The sequence below is a fragment of the Canis aureus genome, chromosome 6 (assembly GCF_053574225.1).
Source record: "Canis aureus isolate CA01 chromosome 6, VMU_Caureus_v.1.0, whole genome shotgun sequence".
Taxonomy (NCBI): Eukaryota; Metazoa; Chordata; class Mammalia; order Carnivora; family Canidae; genus Canis; species Canis aureus.
The window spans coordinates 26,204,418-26,228,576 of record NC_135616.1 but is presented as its reverse complement, the minus strand read 5'-3'; the positions used below and the strand labels follow the sequence as shown (position 1 = coordinate 26,228,576).

At 44.7% G+C, this 24,159-nt stretch overlaps 1 protein-coding gene across 7 annotated transcripts in view; it reads right to left on the bottom strand.

The window, feature by feature from the left end:
* Window positions 1-24,159, bottom strand: part of MAPRE2 (microtubule associated protein RP/EB family member 2) — a 159,959-nt gene that overhangs the window by 4,010 nt on the left and 131,790 nt on the right. For all 7 annotated transcript variants that reach the window (XM_077900459.1, XM_077900461.1, XM_077900460.1 and 4 more), the window contains 2 exons: window positions 6,008-6,147; window positions 2,131-2,289 (listed from right to left, as the gene is read on the bottom strand). In XM_077900459.1, coding sequence (XP_077756585.1) covers window positions 2,131-2,289; window positions 6,008-6,147 — 299 coding nt within the window. The remainder of the gene's footprint in view (window positions 1-2,130; window positions 2,290-6,007; window positions 6,148-24,159) is intronic.

Here is a 24,159-nt window from a genome sequence, read left to right as displayed (position 1 = left end):
AACACAGGCTCTTCCCAAGAGATCTCGGTTGAGGGGGGAAGAATCTTTAGGTCACTCGATAGTGACTTTTGTGACAGTACCTCAGGAATGAAGTGCCTGTTTACATAAGGAGGCACGCTTCAGCTGACAGACGGACAAGGCAGCAGCTAAGCAATGATTAAGTCCAGATGCCTGTGGCCCCTAAGGAAAGGACTCTGAGACTGATAAAGAGGAGCACTAGACAGCTGTCTGGTGATCTGCTTTGGAAACTTCCATTAGGTTTCTACAACTGTGAACCGAGCTGCCCCTGTTTACTTCTGTATGCAGCCTCCCATCTGGATTTCTACATCTTCCAAACATTCTATTCTAGGATGGTCTGACTCCAAGAATCAAGGACCAGCCATCCCCAAATAAAGACTTAGTGAAGAAGTGTCTCCAGCAAACACCTGCCCCTGAAATGGCAATGTAGGGTTCATCTGGGTTTAGCTGAAGGGCAGGCACTCAGGCGGAACCCGCCAAGGTCACACGCAGAAGGCCGGAGCTCTCCCCCAGGGCCGGCCCTGCTGCCGGGAGCTGGGATTCAGCCAGCCAGTGTCAGACTCAATGTGGAAGTCACCTGAGATGGCCCCTGCACCGGGACTCCCTCTGGGGACACGATCTGGTTTGAGGTGGCCAGTGGAAGGGTTCTCCTCCCGCCCTCAGCACGGGGCTGGAAAGATGTGACGCAGCGCACTGCCGTCCTCCCTCAGCGGCCACCGTCCCTCTGACCCACACTGGCTTGGGAAGAGGATAACTCACAGAGCACTTGACAGGCTACCGTGCGCTCCGGGCGGTGCAGGCACACCAGAAATCACAACGTTTCTGCAATCAGATCTGAAAATACGGAGAACTGTGCTTTGTGGAGCTATCACTGCCTCTGCGGCCTGGACAGGCTGCTTCTCAGGGCTTCCAGATCTACAGCCTGACTCAGCCAATGATGACTGACAAAGCAGCTTTGAAAAAAACAAAACAAAACAAAACAAAACAACAAAAACTGGGCCGAGGGGAGGGAATGAAAAATGTGGTGGAGAGTACTCAGCCCTAGCATTTCAAATCTTACATGGTGTAAACATTTGTCTGGTACTGGGCTGGAATAAAGTCATAAAGTCAACTTGCCAGTGACTCGTTCCCATTCTGTCCAAGGACGAACACACGCGACTCAACTACAGAGCCCGGGGAGTGGGCCCAGGCCTTCTGGTCCCACAGGCTCAGACACTCCCACCAGCTTCCACCAGCCCCTCTTTCATACCTTCCACATGGCGGGGCTACCACGCCTGCCCTGCTGCTGAGGCCCCTCACTCTCCACCCAGGGAGACTTCGTCTCTACTGTTTATCCCACCCTTTCCCTTCCCGTCCTGGATTCTCGAGAATCTTCTTCCTCTGCCGTTCCTCACAACCTGCTTTCCATCACCAGGCTGGAATCCACATCCTGAGGTCCCCTGCCACCTGCCTTCCTCACACTCATGAGTAGCAAGCCCTGATAGCCTGGTCTTCCCCACAGAGGCGGCCTCCTGAAAGTTTTATTTAAGTAATCTCTATCCCCAACAGGGGACTTGAACTCAAGACACTGAGATCAAGAGTCGCATGCTCTTCGGACTAAGCCAGCCAGACACCCCCAGAGGAGGCCTTTTAAAAATATTTTTCAACTAAGGGCTGTTGCATAGTAGTGGTCTGCACTGGCAATGAGTCACCAAGACAACCAGCTATGAAATCACAACAGGCAGATGTGGGGCCGATGGGGATGGGAAAAACATCTAGACGAATTCTTCCTCTAACCATACTCTGATCTGTCATGAAGAATCCTTACACACATTCTTATTGCTCAGCTGCTCAGAGCTGAAAACCACTTGAAATCTGGCTGCATAAACCTATTTTTCTCCACGAGTCTTCCTACCCACCCCCATGCACTCATCTCTTCCCTAACTCATGAACGCACAGCCCCCAAGCATGGGTCAACAGATCACGATGATGATGATACTGATTCTTCTGGCTGAGTCACAGTTCCCACGGATCCCAGGGCAGCATCTGAAGGCACACTGGTCACTCATCCCTGCACCTTGACCAAGAACATCGCTTCCGAACACAAGAGTTGAGGGCTCTCCTCACACTTACGTGTTCTTCCGAAGCATAGAGGACTTCCATTAGTCGCTGCACGAGGTCATCATTTTCCTGCCCGTGTTCTTGGCAGAGTAGCTCAATCTCTCTCAACTTGCCAAAGTAGAAATCTCTCTCCTTTTCCACACCTTCAAGGGCAAGTTTTAATGAATGTACCTGCAAGGGAGTGAGGGTGGGGGAAAAAACCCCAAAGTACAGTATAAGAAATGTGCCCCACTGTGCCTGCCTATAAAGACCCGAACCAGGAAATGACAGATGTGCCACAGAGTTTGAACCCGGGCCACAGTGTCTGACTTCAGCACGCCTGTCACCCCCTCTGCCAACTGACTGTTCATAACCACTGCCGGAGGGATGGCGCTGCTTCACGGGGTTGCAGCTGGGCTCCGAGTGAGCTTTCCTCCTCTCCTAACTCGGGCTAACCTGGGCTACGGCACATCCTCCCCCTACCCTGTCTGTCCTCTGCACGCCGAGGGGAGAGGCTGCCTCTGCGGTTACTTTAGATGAATTCTGAGGACCCTCCTTCCTTCAGGGAACTTGCATGAAGAGTCACCCTAGATAAGTGTCCCTGAGCCACACTAGACAAATGCTTTCTACTGAGAAACTGGGTCTCAGCTACATGAGGAAAACGGGGTGAGAGACTGTGAGCCAGGCTGAGTGCACTGGTGCAATTCACTGGAATTGTCTGAGTCCAGTGCAATTCACTGGAATTGTCTGAACTGAACTCTGGTTCTGGGTCTGGAGACATCACAGGGAATGCAGGGGAAGAGGAAGGGAAGGAAACCCCGTTCCCTTAGCCAAACAGACCCTTCGATCCCTTTTCCACCCTGGGTGCTGGTTCTAGGACCTTCTAGGGCTGTACGGCCTCTCACAGTGATGACAGATATAGTGTAGGGAAGGTGGCAACAGTGTCACCTGGACTGGAGGAACATTGACCCTGGTGTCCACAGACTGGGTCTCAAATCCCAGGTGGGCACAGCAGCAACACACAGGCCCAAACCATCACCCAGTTCCTGCTCCCTAAGAATCCTTTACTTCTTTTTTTTTTTTTTTTTTGACCCCCTTGTGCATTTAGATTTACACAAACAATATTCTTTAGGAGGTAAATTAAATCTTTCATGGTCCTTCTCAGGGGAAATCTCTCATTCAGGGTAATAAAATCCCCCTAACAGAATTTCTAAAAATCCCCTTTGCAAGGGGAAATTTTCTTCTCGAATGATTCTGGGCCTTTGTACATGCTATTATTATTATTATTATTTTTAAATATTTTATCTATTTATTTACAAGTGACAGAGGCAGAGATGTAGGCAGAGGGAGAAGCAGGCTCCCTGCAGGGAGCCCGATGAGGGACTTAATCCCAGGACCCTGGGATCATGCCATAAGCCGAAGGCAGATATTCAACCGCTGAGCCGCCCAGGCATCCCTGGACATGCTATTTGCCTGGAATTACTGATCCGTTCAAACATACCCTGCGTACATGCAGTGTCTATCCCCTTTCTGTGCACCTGGCGTAAGGCTCAGGGATATGTTATGTCTTCTCCGGCCTTTTTTTTTTTTTTTTTAAGATAAAGAGCAGGGGTTGGTGGGGAGACGGAAAGAGAATTTTAAGCAGGCTCCATGCCCGGCAGGAAGCCCAGTGCAGGGCTCCATCTCACCACCCTGATGAGAGTTGGATGCTTAATGGACTGAGCCACAGAAGGGGTCCCTCCCCTCTGTCTTTTGATTCATTTCTATCACTGGAATTGTCTAGCACAGTGGTACTTCATACTATGGCATGGGAGACCGATGTCTGAATGGAGGCAGAAGGCCAAGTAAATGAGAATTCTTCAAGTTTATGGCACTCATCGCTTCCTCTGTTACGGCTGTAATTCACTCTTTAGTCTTGGCATTTCCACTCAGCCCTTCCTCGTCCTGGAGTCCTCAGTGCCAGCACCATCATGCCTCTGCGGCTACAAGGAGGCTACAGGGAGCCTCTCTGCAGGCAACCAGCACAAAAAATGGACAGAGTGGTAACAGATGCACAGATATGGAGCTGGACTAAGTGCTCAGTGAACCTCTGAATGAACGCTCACAGTTCAGGGCGTGTGTGGCCGTCCCTCTGAGGGACTGGGAGGGGGAGGCGAACAGACATAGTCCTCCTCAATGGACATGGGGGCAGGCTGGGGAGGGAAGCCCTTTGGAAGTAATAATGGAATTACAAGACCACCAGAAAGCTCCTCTTGCTCTTTGTCCTCTCTCCCCTCTAGAGTGATGTTTTTGGATAACAGGATGAGGAGGGCTGGCTCCCCTGGGGATGGGAGGCTCTTTGCGTAACTGGATAGCTAATGGGAATGTAGAGCCAGCCCCAAGGAGAGGAAGTGGGTCTAGCTGGCTGAGGCTGAATGGGAGAGAGGCAGGAAGGATCTCGAGGTCTCCATGTGCTTACACTCTGGTTTGGAAGGTTGGAGGCTTGGGTGTGGTAGAGGGGGAGGGAGGAGGTGTACCTCCCCCACAGGGAGGAGACAGATGGTGACAGAACAAGAGGTAATAAAGATATCAAAAGAACTTGGGTTCCTAAGGAGAATGGGTTATAAACCTCAAGCACCACAGACCCACGCCTGATTCTCTCTGGATCTACTCTCAGTTGCTTGGAGCCTTGGGCACGTGACCCAAGGCTCATTATGGCCATCCCACCTGCCTTCTATTTGAGAAGAACCTATTACTGGAAATTTCATATGGGCTCAAACTGAGAATCAGCAGGTAGTTACAACATTCCACAGCTTCTAAATCAAGGTCCATTCCATGGGATGACTTCAGGTTTCACCATTTTCATTAAAGTGATCAGAATTGTAAAGAAACACCCTAGCTAAGCAATCGTCTGCTCTTAAACTAGACTCCTGATTGCAAATATACAATTATCTCAAAAAACTGTTTCCAGACTCTTGCTGGCTCATCAGGAATCAGATTAATCACCGGGAATAGTCCAGCCACTTGGCTGGGAACAGCTGAAGAACCGTGAATAAAGGCTCCTCTCCCAGTAGCGGGAGCAGCCAGGATAAAAGACTCTCCTCAACTCAGGGTCAGGGGAGGTGGCTTCTGCAGTGGGCCTTATGCTACCAGTGGTTTTATTACCTTTCGACTACATATAATCTTGGGCAAAATTAGCTATTGTTAGGTAGACAGCATACCTAAACTTTTAAAGTGAAAATTTCAAAGACAGTAGAGTTAGATTTACGGTAACCCTGAGGAATATTAGACAAAAGGGAACATTCTTCAACTTAAAACATAGCCATGGCCTTTCTGAACGCCCCAACCCCCAAGTATGGGGTTCAGTGCTTCTGTGGCATCAAACTTCTGGTGTTTGTGGGAAGTATTAGGTGCTCACTTTGCTGGCCTAATCACCCATCCCTTACAACTGCTCTAAGCTCTACAAGGGAAGGGAAGGTCTCTCTCTCTCTCACTACCATTATATATTATTAGCATCAAGCACGGAGTCTGTCACATAGAACAGGCTTGACTAATAGTTGAAGGAAAGGAAGGAGGAAAAGACTAACCCTAACTCCAATGTTAGATGCCATCCAGACTGGCCTTAAGTGGACAGCCTGGAGCTTGTGACCAGCACTGAGGCGTGTGCATGGTGTAGGGGTGGGGTGAGCGGGACCCTGGCCTATAAACCTGCATTTACCAGAGACTGAGTCCTCTTTCTGTCTTAATGTACAGCTTTGAGATTTCTGATGAACATCTTTCATTCCTAGAGGGACACTGACTTTATCTGCCTGAACAATTCCTTTAGTCCCTAACGTGTTTGAAACCACTGCCTCCTCCCTTATTTCAGGCCTCCAAGTTTTTTTTTCTCCCTCCTTCCCCTCTCAGACACAGGCCAGGACTGAGGAGTTACCTGTTCATTAAGCTGTATGACCTGTGTTTCTAAATCTTTATCAGATCTGGATGCTGAGCTGCTGGACGAAGCCCTTTTAGCTGATGAGGGACGAGAAGGTGTGGATCCTGGCTTAGACGCTGGGCTTGATTTAGCCGCACCTGAAAGTAACCAGAATAGATTACAAATATTGGCAAGATGAAGGACACTTTTTAGATCTATCACAAATGTAGGATATAAAAGGAGTTTACTAAAAAGTATAGAAGGTAGCCCCCCATGACCCTTTCCAATCAAAGAAACAGCATACATACACTTAGAAAAAGTGCACATAGTACGAAAGGGTCGGCTTGGGCAACGTATTTAACCTTTCTGAGCACTTTTCCCCCCTCAGTATGAGATTAAGTTGTCCTTTCTCCCCCTGGAGAGATAAGAATAACACATTTATTCTTATCCAAGAGATTTAAAGATATAAAGATATTTTTTTTTAAGAGGAAAGGTTCTTAGATAACCTCCAAGCATCACCATAATTGAGTTTCTAAAAAACAAAAGAGTTCATAAATAGATGAATACTTTAGAAAAAGCATCAGTACAAAGGTATTTTTTTTCTCCTCTTTTGTTTCCTAGGTTTAGCCACTGAAAGCATCTGGGAGCAATGACTTCTTCATACGAGTGCGTGTTCCTCCTGGTGCCTATGTCCTGGTTTCTAAATTTTATTCTGCACAAAGAGAGCTTCTTGAGAGGTGGCGGGTTCCATGGGTGGGGCAAGGGAAGTACAGGGTGAGCATGGAATGCCTTTTTGTGTCAAAAAGCAAGGATGTGCTCACGAACTAATGTCAATAGGTATGGGGGCCAGTTTGAAGGTGCTTCCAACTAGCCAAGCTTGGGGCATTTTCATGTATCAAAACAATAATGGCTCTAATAGATTGTAATGCACTGAATAAAGAAAACTCTATAATGATGAAGAGAAAGAAGGGGAAAAAAGAAGGGAGGGAGGATACGAAGGTTTTTATAGAACATGGATAGCTAGTAAACGTAGAAGAAATGTTAGAACTGGTAAAAATCACAATTTTGGAACAAATGTAACTGATCCAGGAATGGCTCACTGACTGTAAAACATTAAGTGAGAAGTTCTGGGGGAATAAGGCATTCATGCAATGTCAAGATATTACCTTAAACTTTACTTACTGTAATGGAAAAAAGGTACACCCTTACATTGGGATAAGCCCTTTAATCAAGTGATTCAACAGCATCTGTAATAATGATAGAAACTAAGGGGAAAAAGGTCATTGATGTCAGGTAAGAGCTCACCCACTGGAAGCTCAGTTCCTAACAGGCACTCACAATCTAGAATATGACGTAGACAACAGGAAATGGCCTCTGCAGCCACAACAGAAGCCACAAGGTATATGCAATGAAGTTTATACACTTTGTGGATTAAGAAGCCCAGGGTCATTACTGGGGGCCCAGCCAGTCCCTTTTCCTCTGAACACAACCTTGACCTTGTGGCAGCCCAGCCTGGCGGGGGTGCTCCTCTCATGTGCAAGGGTTTGCCCAAGTTCTCACCGTGCTCCCACACCTTCTCTGCTCCTCCAGAAGGCTCTTGGAGCACGAGGGACCAGCGTTCATCACCTCTGTAACCCCAGTACTGGACTTAGCATCATATTTAGCTGAATGTATATTTAGTGGTAAAGAAGATAAAAGTGTTGAAATAAACACACGAGCAAGTAAATACAACTTGGTTCCATGGTTTCCAATTTCAGTTTGTCAGTACCAGGATCAGAAAGGGGCAGGGGTAATGAAGCCAAGTGTGCTGACAGCAGTTACAAGTTTCAACCAATGATCTAATTATAAAGCAGGAAACAGGAGGAGTTCAGGTGCCTGGAGTCCTCAGTTCTAAATGCAATGTCATACACCCCCCTCAAGAAGCACTAGCAATATTATAGCCTTGAAAATCTGTTAACAAAGAAAAAAAGGGAACTTTCTTCTAAAAATTTCTAGGGAAAGCCCTAATATAATTTAAAATGAAAATTAGGGACGCTTGGGTGGCTCAGCGGTTGAGTGTCTGCCTTCAGCTCAGGGTGTGATCCCGGGATCTGGGATCGAGTCCCGCATCGGGCTCCCTGCATGGAGCCTGCTTCTCCCTCTGCCTGTGTCTCTGCCTCTCTCTCTGTGTCTCTCATGAATGAATAAATGAATGAATAAATAAGAAAATTAAGTTGGGAACTGACTTCAAACAGAGTATCCAAAAGTAAATCTTCAGTGACCCGGAAACCTCGCCTATGCAGAAGACCTTCCCAAGGATTCTTGAGACCTGGTGCTTTGCTTTATTTGTGATTCACATACAGTTGCAAGGATTATCTCTGTAGAAGCCCACAGAACATACTCTTGGAACCTCACATCTGTGTCCCACTGGCCAGGCTCTCTAAAGGCCATGCCAACGAGGTAGAGAGAACAATGTGCGTAACAGCAGAGGTGATAAGGGGAGGACATGCCGATCTGGCACGTGCTCCCCGAGAGCAGCTATGGGCCAGCCTCACTGTGGAAAAAGCTTCTGGAAAATCAAGTTATTTCAGACCTTTTTATAAGCAGTATGCCATATTTTAATATCAATAAAATCTAACAGAAAGCAGCTTCAAGATGATGTTCGACACCTCTTACTAAATACACGCTTATCCAGTACCTACCACACAGCACGTACGCGATCCCTGCTCTCCAGGAGCTCACAGTCTCACGGGTAACAGCTGTGTAAGCCCAGGCAGGGCGACACTCTACATTCTCAGGGACAAGGCAGCATTCCTGGCTACGTGACCACACATTCGGGCTGTACCCCCCTGCCCGAAACACTCCTCTTCCCCTCCTTTGAGTGACTAAGCGGACCGTCCCGCACGCTGGGAGGTCACGGCACCTGTCCGCTGCCGTGGTGCGGCCATCAGGCTTGCCTGTTCTTCCCTTAGACTCACACACGGCAAGGTACGTGTCGCATCTGCTTTGCTGGCCCCACTTTATGTTCCCAAGGCCCATCTCAGTGCCCGGCCCAGAAGTTTTTACGATACGCCGAAGCAACTGCTAGGAGAGGTGTCCGTCCAGGGAAACCCTAGCAGGGGGAGCACGAGGAGGTGCTGCCAGCGACAAAGCCGCCGCCGCAAGGGCCCGCAACCCAGGAAGGAACTGAGCAAGAACACGGTGGGCCTCCCACCTCCCGCTCGGAGAGCTCTCGCTTGGTTTCCAGATCCCCCTCCATTACTGCTTAGGATTCCGGACGAAGTGCAAATAGGGAAATTCAGTCAGTAAGTGTTTAACTCTGAGAGGAGCAGGCTGGCTTGTGCCGGGCGGGCCGAGTCTCTGCCCTGTTCGCTGCCTCTTCCGAAGGGGACGCACAGCCCTGCCATAGGGGCTTCCCCGGAGAGCGCCGCCCCGCCCCACGCTGGGCCCGTCTCCCTACACAGGTCACAGGTCGGTGGCCACGATGTGGCTGGCTGCGACAGCTGACATACATTCATCAGACGCTCACTCTCCGCCCTGCCTTATCCAGCCTCGTGTAAATTTTAAAAGAAAGACATGGAAGGAACAGAAGCTGTACTGATTATATTTTTAGGACATCATCAAAGGCAGCTTGGAGAAAACCTGAAAGGGTGGATAGGAGGTCAAAGTGGAAGGGTCATGGGGAAGACCAAGTTACCAGGGGAAGCTGGCTGGGAGAGGAACAGGGGGCCCCACGAGACCCTGTGCAGCTCCCGGGGGGCCAGGCCAGAGCGGCTGCAGGGACTGAGGCTGTCCTGGGTGCACTTCCTCCCGAGAACCCACATCGCTTGCTATAGCCAGAGCCCGACGTGGCCGCACCTCAGAGTCTTGGCCTTAAAATGCCACCTGTGCTTCATGGACCCTGTCCGGGTCAGCTGGGGCAGTCCCTGTCTTTCACCTGGTAGGCATGCAACACCGCCGCTCGATCTCTCCAAGAGGAGAAGGATGAAAACCAGACTTGCGTCCTCTGCCACGGGGCAGGGCTGGTGGAGACAGGGGTGCACGGTCCACGCTCCCCACCTACACGTGCCACATGCTTCCACCCTGCCCTGGACGGTCACTCCCAGGCTGGACAAAGGAACGGAAAGTGAATTTGAAAAACTTAATAGCAGATGAAGCAATCAGTATTTGAAACTTAAAATCAGGGGTTTTGAAATTCTGAAAGCAACTGAGCACAGGAGGGAAATGCCTGCTGAAGGAGGACGAGAGCGGGCAGGGCCAGTCACCTGGGCACTTACCCACCTCCCACGGGACGAAGAAATTAAAGCACAGGAAAGACTCATGGAAGATCTTAGTGTCTTCAGAGGTTTAAGGTTTAAAAAAAAACAAACAAACTACACAATTAAAGGGTTAAAGTAAAGGCTCATTTTTCAAGACAATGTCAAGTGAGCTCTTTAAATCCTCACGAGCTACAATTTGATAGGGAAGTAATTTACCCCTCCCGGCTATCACATTGAGAAACACTAAAGAGTGAAACTTATAAAAATGAAAATGAAGTCTTTCACATTCATTCTGTTAAACGATTTCATGGTTTACTTTTTAGAACAGTAAACCATAGCCTAAAGTAGATCACACTCCTTAGACCGTTAAGAACTATGTTTTTCTTTATTTGCTGTAAAAGTCTTACCATCTCCTATCAAGGAACCAAACCCTAAAGTGTACCCAGCTTCTGGGGGGCCAGGACTTCTTCCAGTTACTTAGGCTGCTAGCATAAGGATGTGCTTAGGAATCTAAAATTCATCCACATCAGCAAATTTAAGACCAATATATCACTTTTAGGTAAGTTACCATTTATATTCCAATTTTGTGAGATGACGCAATGATGTCCTATTTGATGGCATCTTAATCCTGGTTTTAGAGATCAGGGTCCTCTGTAGCTGCCTTCCTGCTTCCCGGAACGCCCCTAAGCCCACAGACACTTCGCTTCTGTGCCTTCTCATGCCTCTCTGCTCAACGAGGCTTATGTGAAAAACATTCACATAGTGGCTTTTAAAGGGAGTGTAGCACTTCAGCTATAATGCAGATAGAGTTTTTTTTCCCCCTTACAGCTATCAACCATTCCCCAATTTTTTTTCAAGCTGCATTTGATGTCCTGAAAACATAATTAGTGGTAGCCCTGTTTTACAAGAATGGTTTTTCCCTCGAGCTTTTCTTTCTCTCCCTAATTTCCCCTTTCAAAATAAAAAGGAGTTTCAAAAGTGGGGGAAATAGACATAAATTCTGTACAAGTCCCTGTAATTCTCTGACTTTACTCATTGGATATGGACATGATTTACAATGCTAGTCTTTGAGCAGTTTTGTCTTAATTAATGCCTTTAAGATTTGTTGTATAAATATGATTCTAGACATTTTAACCATAGTTGTAAAAAAAAAAAAAAACAACAAAGAGTGGCCTTATTCACTGCCTTAGTGAAGCCACATTATCACTGTGTCTAATGTCAATAATTAGTAGCTTAATGTTTATGGAAAATGCTACATTTGGGGCATATGAGGCCCAATGAATTCATAACGCTAAAGCAAAGAAAAGCACTTTACTTGGCTTCATCTTTCATGGCCAGAGCTCTGATGGAATTTAAAAATTCTTCTCACTTAATCTGCTGTATTCCTTCTGCCAAAGTCATAAACAGAGGAGCTAAAAATATGATGTTAATACTGTTGACAAGAACCACAGAGACATTAAAAACATGTGTACACATGCATACGCATACACATGCGCACACACACACGCACACTCAGGAAGCAAGCCGTCTTCTGGTCATCCCCAGCTTCTTCACTTTGAGAGCATATTCCCTCCACCCCCAGGTCCTTCTCACTCAATTACAGACCCCATAGAGGCAGGAGCTAGGGAATGGGTGAAATGGGTGAAGGTGGTCCCAAGGTAGAAACCTCCAGTTACAAAATAAGTCAGTCTGGGGGCATGACGTACAGCAAGGTGGTTATAATTCACGACACTACGTTTCAGAGTTGCTAAGCTCTCTCAGCAAGCAGATCTTAGCAGATCTTCAATGTTCTTACCACAAGAAAAAAAATGGTCCTTATGTGTGGTGTTGGATGTTAACCAGACCTTACTGTGGTGATCATTTCGCAATCTATACAAATACTCCACCTGTTGCACACCTGAAACTGAGGATGTAGGTCAGTTATAGCTCAAAAACAAAACCCCACAGACCTGAAACATGACCGAAGATACACTGTACCTACAAGGATTAGTTACTTGTGGATGATCGGACATCACTTCCTTATCCTCTTTACATTGGCAAAGAGATTCTAATTTTTAACTGAGATAATGGACTTGGCTAAAAGAAATGTAAATAAAGTCACTGCTGGGGACAGAACATAGAGCTGGGCTGACGAGAAGAGTGAATGCCCACAGGAAGAGGGTTGTTCCTCAGTGACAAAACGGACACGCGAGCCGTCACACTGCAGGGTGACTGACCGTGGCCTCGCCAGTCCTAATTACTACAAATTCAAGGTCTCAGCCTGATTCCTTAAAAAAATGCTCCATACCTTCTCACTGTAAGATCTGTAATGTGTTCTCCGAGAGCAAAAACAGAAAAAAAACCTCTGGCCCTCAGGGGCCCGAGTTCAGTCCAAATGGAACATCAACAGGGGTTCCCGGCTGCTTCCGTTTGAGAGCTTCTTACAAGGCTGGCTCTTCTGCAATTGCGAGTTCATAGCCCTTCAGGCTCTGTCACCAGTGCAGCCAGCGGCAAAGTTGCGCTACTTGAGTGTCAGCTTGTCAAAGAGGGCAGCTCCTGGTGTGAGCACCTTGGAGCGCGGCACGAAGGACATCAGCCATCAGCCGGTGGGAATGAAGATCTGGCATGGAAACGGCGACCCTCCACCTGGCCCTTAGGGAGGCGGTGGCAGTGTGGGGGCCCTACGACCAGGCGGCCCTCACAGGAATCCTGGCTCTGCTGCCGGCTGTGTGGCGGGGCCTGGGCTGCCGCCTGGGTTTGCGCCGAAGACTGGAACAGCAATGCCGGTTTCCCCAGAGTTGGGAACGATACATGAGTTGATACATGGAAAGTCCTTACACAAGAGCCTGGCACCTGAGTAGGTACTCAATAATGCTAGCTCACGTTATTACCACTCAGCAAAGGAGACGTGATTCAACTCATGATGAAGTACACAATTTCCCATTTCTAGACACTAGAAAAATAAAAACTAAGCTGCTAAAGTAGTAAGAAAATCCGGCTCATTTTCAAGAGAATCTCTATGAAAAATTTTAACCCATAAACCACCAGTGGACACCAAGACATTGGTTCTTCTGTTCCATTTACTGTCTATCTTGAAAATCAGCAGGCTGTAGGCCAAGTCTCTGTGCTCTTTCTTAAATTACTTTGACTCCTTCATTCATGCAGCCCATGCTTACTGAGCTCCTACTGTGTACCTGGCCAGCTTAAGGTAGTTGGGATAAATCAATGAATGAAACAGAAGATACTTGTCTCTGTGGAATTTACATTCTAATGGGGGAATTAGATAATTAATAACATAATAAACCAGCAAGTAAATGCTATGGAAAAGAGAAAAGTAGGACAGAGGTGAGCACTGCTGGGTCCAGGGGTGAGAGAGCAGCCGTTTTCAGTATGAACTCCAGGGAACCTGAGCATCTACCACACGTCTCTCTCCAGTCTCAACCCCTCACTCTGACACCCAAGCCTTGCATGGGCCTCACCAGACCCTGGTCCGCTCGGAAAGACAGGGGTCAGGAGCACAGAGGCCCAGAGGTGGGAGTCCTGTGGCAGTCCTGCACAGATGGGAGGTGGCAAGATCCACACGTGTGGGGGTGAGCCTGGTTCCGAAGTCCCATTCCTCCAAGAAGTCTACATCTCCTGCAACAACTCCACAGTCACAACTTCCAGGATCCCTGAAAGGGACGTGCCATTTGCCAAAGTACCCCTTACTTCAGGGCCTTGCTGAGAAAGTCAGGTTTCAACAGAGGCCTGAGAGAGGTACAGGTGGCCTTCTGGAAAGCCAGGAGCAGAGCATTCTAGACAAAGGCCCCGCCTCATCCATTCAGAAGCCAGGGAGTCTGGAGCAGAGCAAGCCAGGGGATGTGCAGGAGAGAAGGTCTGCAGGTCCTGGAGGGGGCAGACTGTTAGGGCCTCAGAGGCAGGGGTTAGGGGGTTAGGAGCCTGGGCTTTCATTCTGAGGGAAGTGGGAGCCACTGTGGGGTCCTGGGCAGAGGAGTGCTGTGGCCTGACAGCCGTGTGGAGAACAGACCATGGAAGGGTGAGGCCAGATGCAGAATGGCCACGGAGGAGGCCACTGCAGTAATTCTCCAGGGTGTGAGCAGGGAGTGCGCAAGATGAGTTTTCTTTTTGGTAAATCATTTACAACGCTCCAGTTTAGACAACCCTGTACCCTATAAAACAGGCACCAAACGTCTGGCCATTTTATACAACTTGCATTTTGCAATATTAACAGTAACAAAAGGCATTCTGATCAATGGCATCTGCTACTGATTCCAGGGGGAGGGCTGAGGAAAAATAGGCAGGGACAAGAGCTGGGAGTCAGCTAGTGTCCCTCCCAATTCACTGCTCAAGGGTCATTGCACAGTCTAGTTCCTGGCTCTGCCCTGAGAGAGCATGCCAGAGAGCTACACTGAGTCAGAGCCTGAGAGTTCCCCTTCCCTGGCCAGGGTCTCAAAGCCTGCCCCTGTGATGGGCAAGAGGGCTGAGCATGGCCAGCCAGTGTGAGCATTCACAAAACCGAGTTACTTCTGCCCTGGTTACTGTCCATGCTGGAAATGATGTGCTTATTTTTAGCCATCATGTGATTCTCCAGTATTTTCCAGACTCTGCTTGAGTCACTATGGTTTCAGAGAATTTTTCATAGTGGGAAAAAATGCACAAGAACTCCTCCTCTCAAATTGGCTCAAGTATTAAAAAAATCTAACTTTTGAACAGTTATTTGAACACGGTGTGTGTATTCCTTTTGATAAGCTGTCTTTTCGCACCTCTCATATCTTGGTAGACAAGGAAGTGCATGTGCTCTGAAAACATTAAGTGCTAACCAATCACTATCTTGGTTCAAATTCTTATTTTTAAATTGTCCTCAGAGCAGCAATGTCTCTTTAGAAATGGTGAGAATCCTTCACTCCCAAGAAACAATAACACAAGAATCGCAACAATTTAGGGGAACACTGCCTTGCCTGTCTACTGCAATGATAGGAAAAGCTGGTGGTTGAAGCAGCCCAACAAACCTAGCCAGACCATTAAGAACGAAAACACACATGCATCACCATGCCCTCACAGGGTCAACTGCACTCCTGGCACATGGCAGTCCTTTCAGCACAAAGCTTACAAATTAAGATGGCTATTTGGGGCGAACACAATTACTTCATAATGTATGGATACAGTCCGACTGCCTCTATTGTCAAGACCAGTGTTTGAAGTTGTTTTTCTGATGGTGGCAAGTCAGCTGTGCTCCATGAATACCATCTTACCCAGATTCCCTTGCAGAGAGCGAGCTGTGGTCTGAGGCCACAGAGCAGCTGGCGCTCAGTCTCACTGAACCAGAGCTGAGCTCCACCTGAGTCCTCTCCTCTCCTGCACCAGACTCTCTGCTTCCACCAACCAACCATTACGCCAGCAACGTGTGCATCCCTTATCCTTGGCTTCCCTTCTCCTCTTCTCATATCCAATCTTCAACTTTTATTGACTATATCTCCTTGAAGTCTCCATAGCCCACGTGTCCCATGACCTTTGTTTTAGGCCAACATCCTCTCCTGAATGATTTGTTGTAACAGCTTCTTAGCTAGTCTTCTGGATTATAACTCTATACTCTTCATGGTTTCTCTATACCAAAGAGCAAACTTGTACTAAAAACTTTGTAATGACTCCCAACTACCCCCTTTAAAGTGTAACCTCTGTGACCAACAGAACCTAAGATGACTGCCTCCCCCCAGGGATCCTGGCCTGATGGTATCCCATCTCTGTATAATCCCTTCGCCTCAAGTGTGGGTGGGACCTGTCTTGCTTCTAAAAGAATATGGCAAAGGTGATGGGAGGTCCCCCTTGTGATTATGGTACTCTACAGAACTCTGTTTGGTGAGCATATGTGTTAGAGAGAATCCTCCTACTGGCTTTGAAGAAGCAAGTCGCCATGTAGTAAGCACACATTTGGGAAAAGCCCACGTGGCAGGGAATGCAGGTGGCCTCTGGGAACTGAGAGTAGCTGCCAGCAAGAAACCAAAGCTTCAGTTCTGCAGCCTCAAAGAAACAGTCACAACCCAAGGGAGCCCTCCCCAGTGAAGCCTCTGATTAGACCACAGCCTCAGCAGATACCTGGATGGCTGCCTGGTGGGATCTTAAAGCAGAGAACACAGATAAGCAGAAACTGGACTTCACAAGATGTGTTGTTTTAAGCTGCTAAGTTTGTAGCGGCTGTTTTGCAGCAACACAACATAAATACCACCTCTCAACTCATACAGGGGCATGGCTCAGCTCTGCAGTCTTACTCTCAACATTCACGGGGAACAACACACACATCATTTCACTGAATATAGCATATTCTCTGTTGATGGCAACATGCTACTCTTTCTGCTTGCAGTGCCCCTGTCCATACCCATGACCTGGCTAATTTCTACTCATTAAGTCTTAGTCAAATCTCACTTTTCCCAAGAAGCTTTTCTATTTCTAGAATACACAAAACCAGCTCAGGTGGTCTTCCGGCACACCCTGATAGAATGCACCTCACTTTAGTGCTGTTGTCTATTTATTGCCAGGTTTCATCACAAGGCTGTTACTTCCCTGAATGACGGTGTTATCTCCAGAGCCTTAAATGCATGTTGAGAGACTGAATGAGAACTCAAGTAAGGCTTTCCCAAAACCAGCAACGGGTCCAATAAATAGGAAGTGCTGTTTAAGGAATTTTTTTTCTGAGCTGCTGTGTAGTGCACGATGCAATTTCCTAGGCTCTAGTACAAGAGGCTTCCCTCAGGTGATGGTTATCAAAAATAGCTATATATCAGCTTAAGGACTGCGTCTTCCTGAATCCAAATTGACATGCAGAGATTCAATCTACATCAATTCAACAAATTCTAAATAAGAACCTTCACTGTGTCTTGCAATGGAGAAAAATGATTGAACAAGACAGAACTGGTTGATAGTTTAGTTCACCCAATTCAAAGGGAGTCTAGAAAGTTCATCCAAGTCAGAACTGTTTTCTATTCCTGCCCAACATACTTGAGTGACAAAGAATGGCACCAGTAAAAAAGAAAAATGGGTGTATGGGTGATCTGTGATATTGTTTATGGAAACTGAAAATAAATGCTAAGTCATGGCCTCTTGAGGCCTCACAAGTTTTATTGTGAGGTTAAGAAGCCAAACACCAACTTATTATTCCTTTAGAGAGAAAAAGGATGATCAGAGTAACATGTGGGGTTTAGTGCAAAACCAAGTAATATTTCAACAACCTAGGAAGCAGTAAAAATAACACGTGCTAGGTATGAAAGGACTCAGCTGTTTACAAAAGGACTAGGTTGGTCTGCTTTCCAGCTGCAGGTAGATAACAATGGAGGCCTTCGGTCTTCTTCTGCAAAGTCTTGTGGGAGGAAACAGAGTATGGCATGCCAAGACATATTATGCCAGTTTTGTCTGAGGGGCTTATTGCTCTTCCCTTTGAAGTCACCCAGATTATCTATTCAGAGAATGATTTGAACCAAAGGATCAAGAAATCAGAGATTAGTCATCCCACTAATCTAGGGCTCAATATTCCAGACTTCATACACATTTCTGCTCCGGGGCTGAGAAGAGGCCTGGAATAAATGGCTCAACGCTTCCTGCATTTATGAATTTATATGAGGTCTAGCAACTCTCACCGAGAGCCTGTCGCAAGGATGAATAAGAATGTTTTTAAACTTTAAAAATTGCTATTTTAAAAAACGAATGTCATTCAAATCAAACAGCATGTGCTCTGTTTCAAGCCTTTATGACACTACACAGCCTTTTATGTCCTCCATATGCTATGCAATTTGAATTTGGTTTGTGAAAATTTACTGTGGCTCAGTATAGTGTGAGGAGGAGATAACATAAAATAAGACCACATCCATGATATTCCAGAGGCAATATAATGGTTCAAGAGTGTCGGCTCTGGAATCACAGTGTCCAGCAAACTTTGGATCCTCTATTTCTAGTGTGTGATTCTGGCAAGTTACTTAACCTCTCTGTGCCTCGGATTCTCCACCTCAAAAACAGGGGTAATGGTTGTAGGTTCTGATCTCTAAGCCTTCAAAAATTCTAGTTTTATGGAAAACTATGTCATATTTTGATTTCAAAGAGCCAAAATAACTAAAGGTGGTAAATAGCATTAGTAAATCACCTGTCAAAGATGCTGTCTCGTAAACAAACACATTGGGATGGCAATAAAAAATGCATAATTGTTCCTAGGAAGAAGGTTCTCGATTTCGTCCTTAGATACTCCCAGAACATTTTGATCTGAAGCTCCTGAATTCTTCATGTCTCTGTTCCTCTCTGTGCCCTCAATATTCCAAACTCATAGACAGTCAGTGTCCTGACAAGGCAGATTGCTCATATCGTATGCTGTGGTTTTCTCATTCCAGGTTGAGAAATGCAGCTTTAATTATTCTTTGAGGAGAAATGTATCCCTCTGCCCAGTGGTGCATCATTTATATATCTTACATAAGACAGATGTATAACTGGAGGAACAAAACCACCAATACCCTTATCTTTCCCATGAGCAGCCATACCTGGAATGCAGCTTAGTGATGGGATGGATGCTTTCTTACTAGCAGGAGGCCAAGGGAATGCAATGCTGACCCAGCCAGCGATGGAGCAAAAGATACAGTGTTCATGTAATAAGATGATTCTTGCTAATTATGAGACTGGTAAAAATGCACCTATTCCTTGTTTTGAGTTGATATTACATGATCTCTTAAAATGAACATATGATCCTTGAAGAAGTGAGCAGGTATGTGGTTAGATGACAGGGGACTGTGAGGACAGTTAATAGCAGAAACACACCGGGGAGGTGCAAGAATAGGCATGACTCATCTTGATAGAGAGAGATCAAGAAGGGACAAGAAAGATGCCTGTGTTTCCCCTATGCCTTTGAGAAGCCAAATGCCATCATGGACTGGTCTGGTCTAAAGAGTAGACACAGGAAAATGCATTTTTTTGGAATAAATAATGGCTTTGGGGTGAGAGCAATGTTTGTGTTTAAAGGGCAAACTTTTGGGATGCCTGGATGGCTCAGTGGTTGAACTCTGCTTTTGGCTCAGGGTGTGATCCTGGGATCACAGGGGAGCCTGCTTCTCCCTCTACCTATGTCTCTGCCTCTCTCTCTCTCTCTGTGTCTCTCATGAATAAATAAATAAAATCTTTTTTTTTTTTAAAGGGCAAACTTTTCTTAAAAGGTAAGTGAAGACATATGTTTTGTCAGTAATGAGGAAAAGAAGTCCTGCACGAAGGCACAGGCCTAAGGTCCACGTTAGGACCCTTTGAGTGAAATCCAACTTCTTGATTACCTTTTACTTGGACTCTAATTAAGCCCCTGTTAAATCAAAAACATCAACACTCTTTGAAGCAATACACGAAAGGCTGCAATGTCCAAAATAAAGCATCACAATGTCTATGATACAATCCCAAATTACTCAACATATGAAGAGCCAGGAAAATGTGACACGTTCTCAAATAAAATCAACAGATGCCAATTGTGAGGTGGTCGGGATGGTGGAATTAGCAGACAAGAACTTTAAGCAGCTATCATAACCATGCTTAGTGAAGTACATTCATAATAAACAAAAGGTAGGCAGTATCAGAAAAAAAGTGAATTAACAACTGAAAACATGCAATAACTGAACTTTTAAAAATGCTCAATTTAAGAGAGATGACAGAGGAAAAAGAGGGTAAACCTGAAGATGTATTACTAGAAAACCTCTAATCTAACGAAGAGAAGAGATGCTGGGGAAAAAAGTGAACAGAGCCTCAGGAAGCTGTGGGATAATTTCAGCTCTAACATATGGATAAATGGTGTCCCAGAAGGAGAGGATAGAGAGAATGGAGCTGAAAAAAATGTCTGAAATAATGGCTGCAAACTTCCCAAATATGATAAAAGACAAAGTTTACAGATTTAAATAGCTTAATGAACTTGAAAACAAGATAAATTCAAAGGGAGCCATTAGGCCCATCCCAGTCACACTACTGAAAACCAAAGATAAAAAGAATCCTGACTGCACCCAGAGAAAAACAATGTATTCAAACAGGGGAAGAATGATTAGAATGAGCAAGCACTTCTTATCTTTGGAGGCCACAGACACTGAAACAACATCTTTAAAAGTTCATAAGGAAAGGATAATCAGCTGGAATTCTTTATTGACAGAAAAATTTCAATAATGAAGGTGAAATAAAGACACTTACAGAAAAAGGACGCTAAAAGAATTTGTTGCCATGGGACTTGCTCTATGAGAAATGCTATAAAGCACGTACTTCAGTATGAAGAGAAATGAAATCAGTAGGGAACTTGGATCTTTAGGAATGACTGAAGAAGACTGGAAATGGTAAAAAGTTGGGGAGAAAAAAACCCTCTATTTTTTCTCTTGATTCTTTAAAATACACGTTTGCTTAAAACACCACTGCCTCATAGAAATGTAATGTTAATCATGTTATTAAAAATTTAAAGACATTAATTTTAATATGTGCAAAACACATACAATATATACAGATTATAATTTCTACATATAATCAATGAAACTTTTAGAGGTTTTATATTTATATTCTTCATTCTTCACACTTAGTTTTCTAAATCCAGGATGCATTTTAAACATACAGCACATTTCAGTGTAAAATAAGCATATTTGAAATGCTCAAGCCAGTTTAAACTGAACAATAGCCAGTTTAAAACAAGTTATAACATTGCCTTGTGGGGTATATAATATATGTGGATGTAATACATATGACAACTATAACAGAGGACACTGGGAGCAAGGGTTGCCAGGCAATAAATTAAGATGGAATGTACAATATTTTAAAAATCCAGAATATGGATATGGCACCTACAGCACAAGCAAAAATAAATAAATAAATAAACAAACAAGTGGGACCACATCAAACGAAAACACTTCTGCTTAGCAAAAGAAACCAACAACAAAGTGAAAAGACAACTTACAGCACGGGAAAAAGATTTGTGAACCATGTATCTGGCAAGAGATTAATATCCAAAATGCATAAAGAACTCCTACAATTCAAGAGCAAAAAAGCAAATCACTCAGGGCACCTGGGTGGCTCAGTGGTTGAGCATCTGTCTTTGGCTCAGGGTATGATCCTGGGCTCTCTGCAGGGAGCCTGCTTCTCCCTCTATGTCTCTGCCTCTCTGTGTGTGTCTCTCATGAATAAATAAATAAAATCTTAAAATAAAAAAAGCAAATAACTCACCTCAATTAAAAAAAAATGGACAAAGGACCTGAACAGACATTTTTTCAAAGATATATGAAAGGCCAACAGGTAGATGAGAAGATGCTCAACATTAGCATTCACTAGGGAAATGTAAATTAAAACCACAATGAGGTATCACTTCACTCCCATCAGAACAGCTATCACCAAAAAGATAAGAAAGAACAAATGCTGATGAGGATGTGGAGAAAAGGGCACCCTTGTGCACTGTTGGTGGGGCTGCATATTGGTGCAGCCACTACAAAAGTCTGTAAGGAGGATCCTCAAAAAACTGAACATAGAACTGCTAGATGACTCATCAGTTCTGAGTATTTATCCAAAGGAAATGAAAACATTTCATTGAGTAGATGTAGTAGAGTAGACTCCCCACTGAGCATTGAGCCTGATGTTGGGGCTCAAGATCTCAATACCCTGAGATCATGACCTGAGCCCAAATCAAGAGTCAGACATAACCAGCTGAGCCACCCGGGCACCCCTAATTCCTTTGATTCAGAAAGGTATTTGCATCCTCATGTTCACAGCAGCATTACTTACAACAGCTGAGACATTGAAACAATCTAAACGTCTGTCAATGGATAAATGGATAAATTGTGGGATAGACACACAGACACACAGGAATATTTTTCAGCCATAAAAAAACAAAATCCTTCCATTTGCAACAACATGGGTAGACCCTGAAGGCATTATGCTAAGTGAAATAAGTCAGACAGAAACACAAAGACTGTATGATCTCACCTGTTAACTCTTTAAAACAAACAAACAAACAAACAAACAAAAAGAAATCACATCGTGGTGACTAGAAGCAGAGAGCACAGTGAGGTGAAATGCAAGAAGGTGGCCGAAAGGTACAAACTTCCAGTTATAAGTAAGTACTAGGGATATAATGCACAACATGATAACTGCAGCTGACAGTGATGTTTGATTTATAGGAAAGTTGTTAAGAGAGTAGATCCTCAGAGTTCTCATCACAAGGAGAGACTTGTTTTCTTTTTATTGTATCTATATGAGGAGATGGATGTTGGCTGAACCTATTGTGGTTTCACAATACCTGTAAATCAAACCATCATCCTGTACTCCTTAAACTCACATGGTGATATATGTGAATTATTTCATAATAAAACTGGAAAAAATAATAATCATAAAAAGATCCAGAAGACAACAGGAAAAGAGAAACAAGGGTGCCTGGGTAGCTCAGTTGGTTAAGCATCTGACTCGATCTCAGAGCTGTGAGCTCAGGCCTTGTGCTGGGACCATGCCAGGCATGGAGCCTACTTTAAAAAAAAAGGGGGTGGGGGAAAGAGACACAGATAAAACAGAGGGGACAAGCAGAAAACAAATGATAATATGGTAGACCTAAATCCTGCCAGATCAGTTAATTACATTAAGTCGTAATGAACTGGATACTGCAATGTCCAGAGATTATGAAATGAATAAAAATGCAAGGCCCAATTATATGCTTTTTACAAGAGGCACACTTTAAATATAAAGTCAGAGAGGTAGAAATTTAACTTATCATGGGGAAAGATATACCATGCAAACAGTTAAGCATAAGGAAAGTAGAGTTTAGTATCAGATAAAATAGACTTCAAGACTAAGAGTTTTAACAAAGATAGAGAGGGGCACTGCATAAAATACAAAGGTCAATTCTTTGGAATGACTTAATCATAAATACGTATGCGCCTAATATACGGGAGACGAAAACTGAGGGAACTGAAGACAATTTCACATCAGTGTAACACCCTTTTCACAGCCAATTATTAGAACTAGACAAAAAAAAAAAAAATCAGTAAAAACAGAGAGGATCTGAGTAACAGTATCCACTACCTTGATCTGATATTTCTAAAACACTCCACAACCAACAACTGCAGAATACATATGCTTCTCAAGCACACATGGTACCAACAGACACCCTATTTTGGGCCATAAAATCAAGATCAGAACAAGGACAAAAAAACTATAAACTGCTACATTTCACTGCTTCTCCTAAAAACATAAAATAGAACAAACATTTTGGGAAAGTAAAAGCAACTCTTCTCTCTCCAGAGAAAGTGACAGGCAATGTTTATTTAGATTACAGTTGGTCAGCAAATACCAATAAACCTGGTCACCTTGTTAAGATCCTATGAACAGCCTTAGAGAAACCAAATTAAAGATAACTGAGTAGTCACATATTCAATAGTTTAGGAAAATACCATCAGGATTTGTTTACATCTACATTTAGGGATTTAAGTATGATTGTTCAAATCCTTTATTATACTTAGGTTGCTTCCTCTTTGAAGCCACTTTTCCAATATTTCTATTGATCTCATTTTAAGGCTGGAACACTCAAGTCCCTCAGGAAAAGAGACAGCACACACTCAATTTCCATAGCAACTCTAAATCCATCACACTATATTTGTATATGAGAATTTGATTTAAATACATTAATATATGTGAATTTGCAATGTGTCTAAGCTGTGGTTGCTATAGGAACCGCAACTTCAAATTTCCTTTTAAGTTTAGTAAGTGCACACACTTAACGACTGGTTCCCCCCCGGCCCCTGCCAGCTATCTTGAGTTGCCAAAAAGGCTCATTGCAATAAACTGATAAACAACATGATTCACAATGATATATGCACTTAAAAGGTATCTATCATTATGAAAATGTGTATTTTAATACATGCTCCTTGTTGGTAGATCAAAAGCAATTCAAGATGTGATTCGTCAGAAGGTAGATCGAACAAGACTTGCCAATTA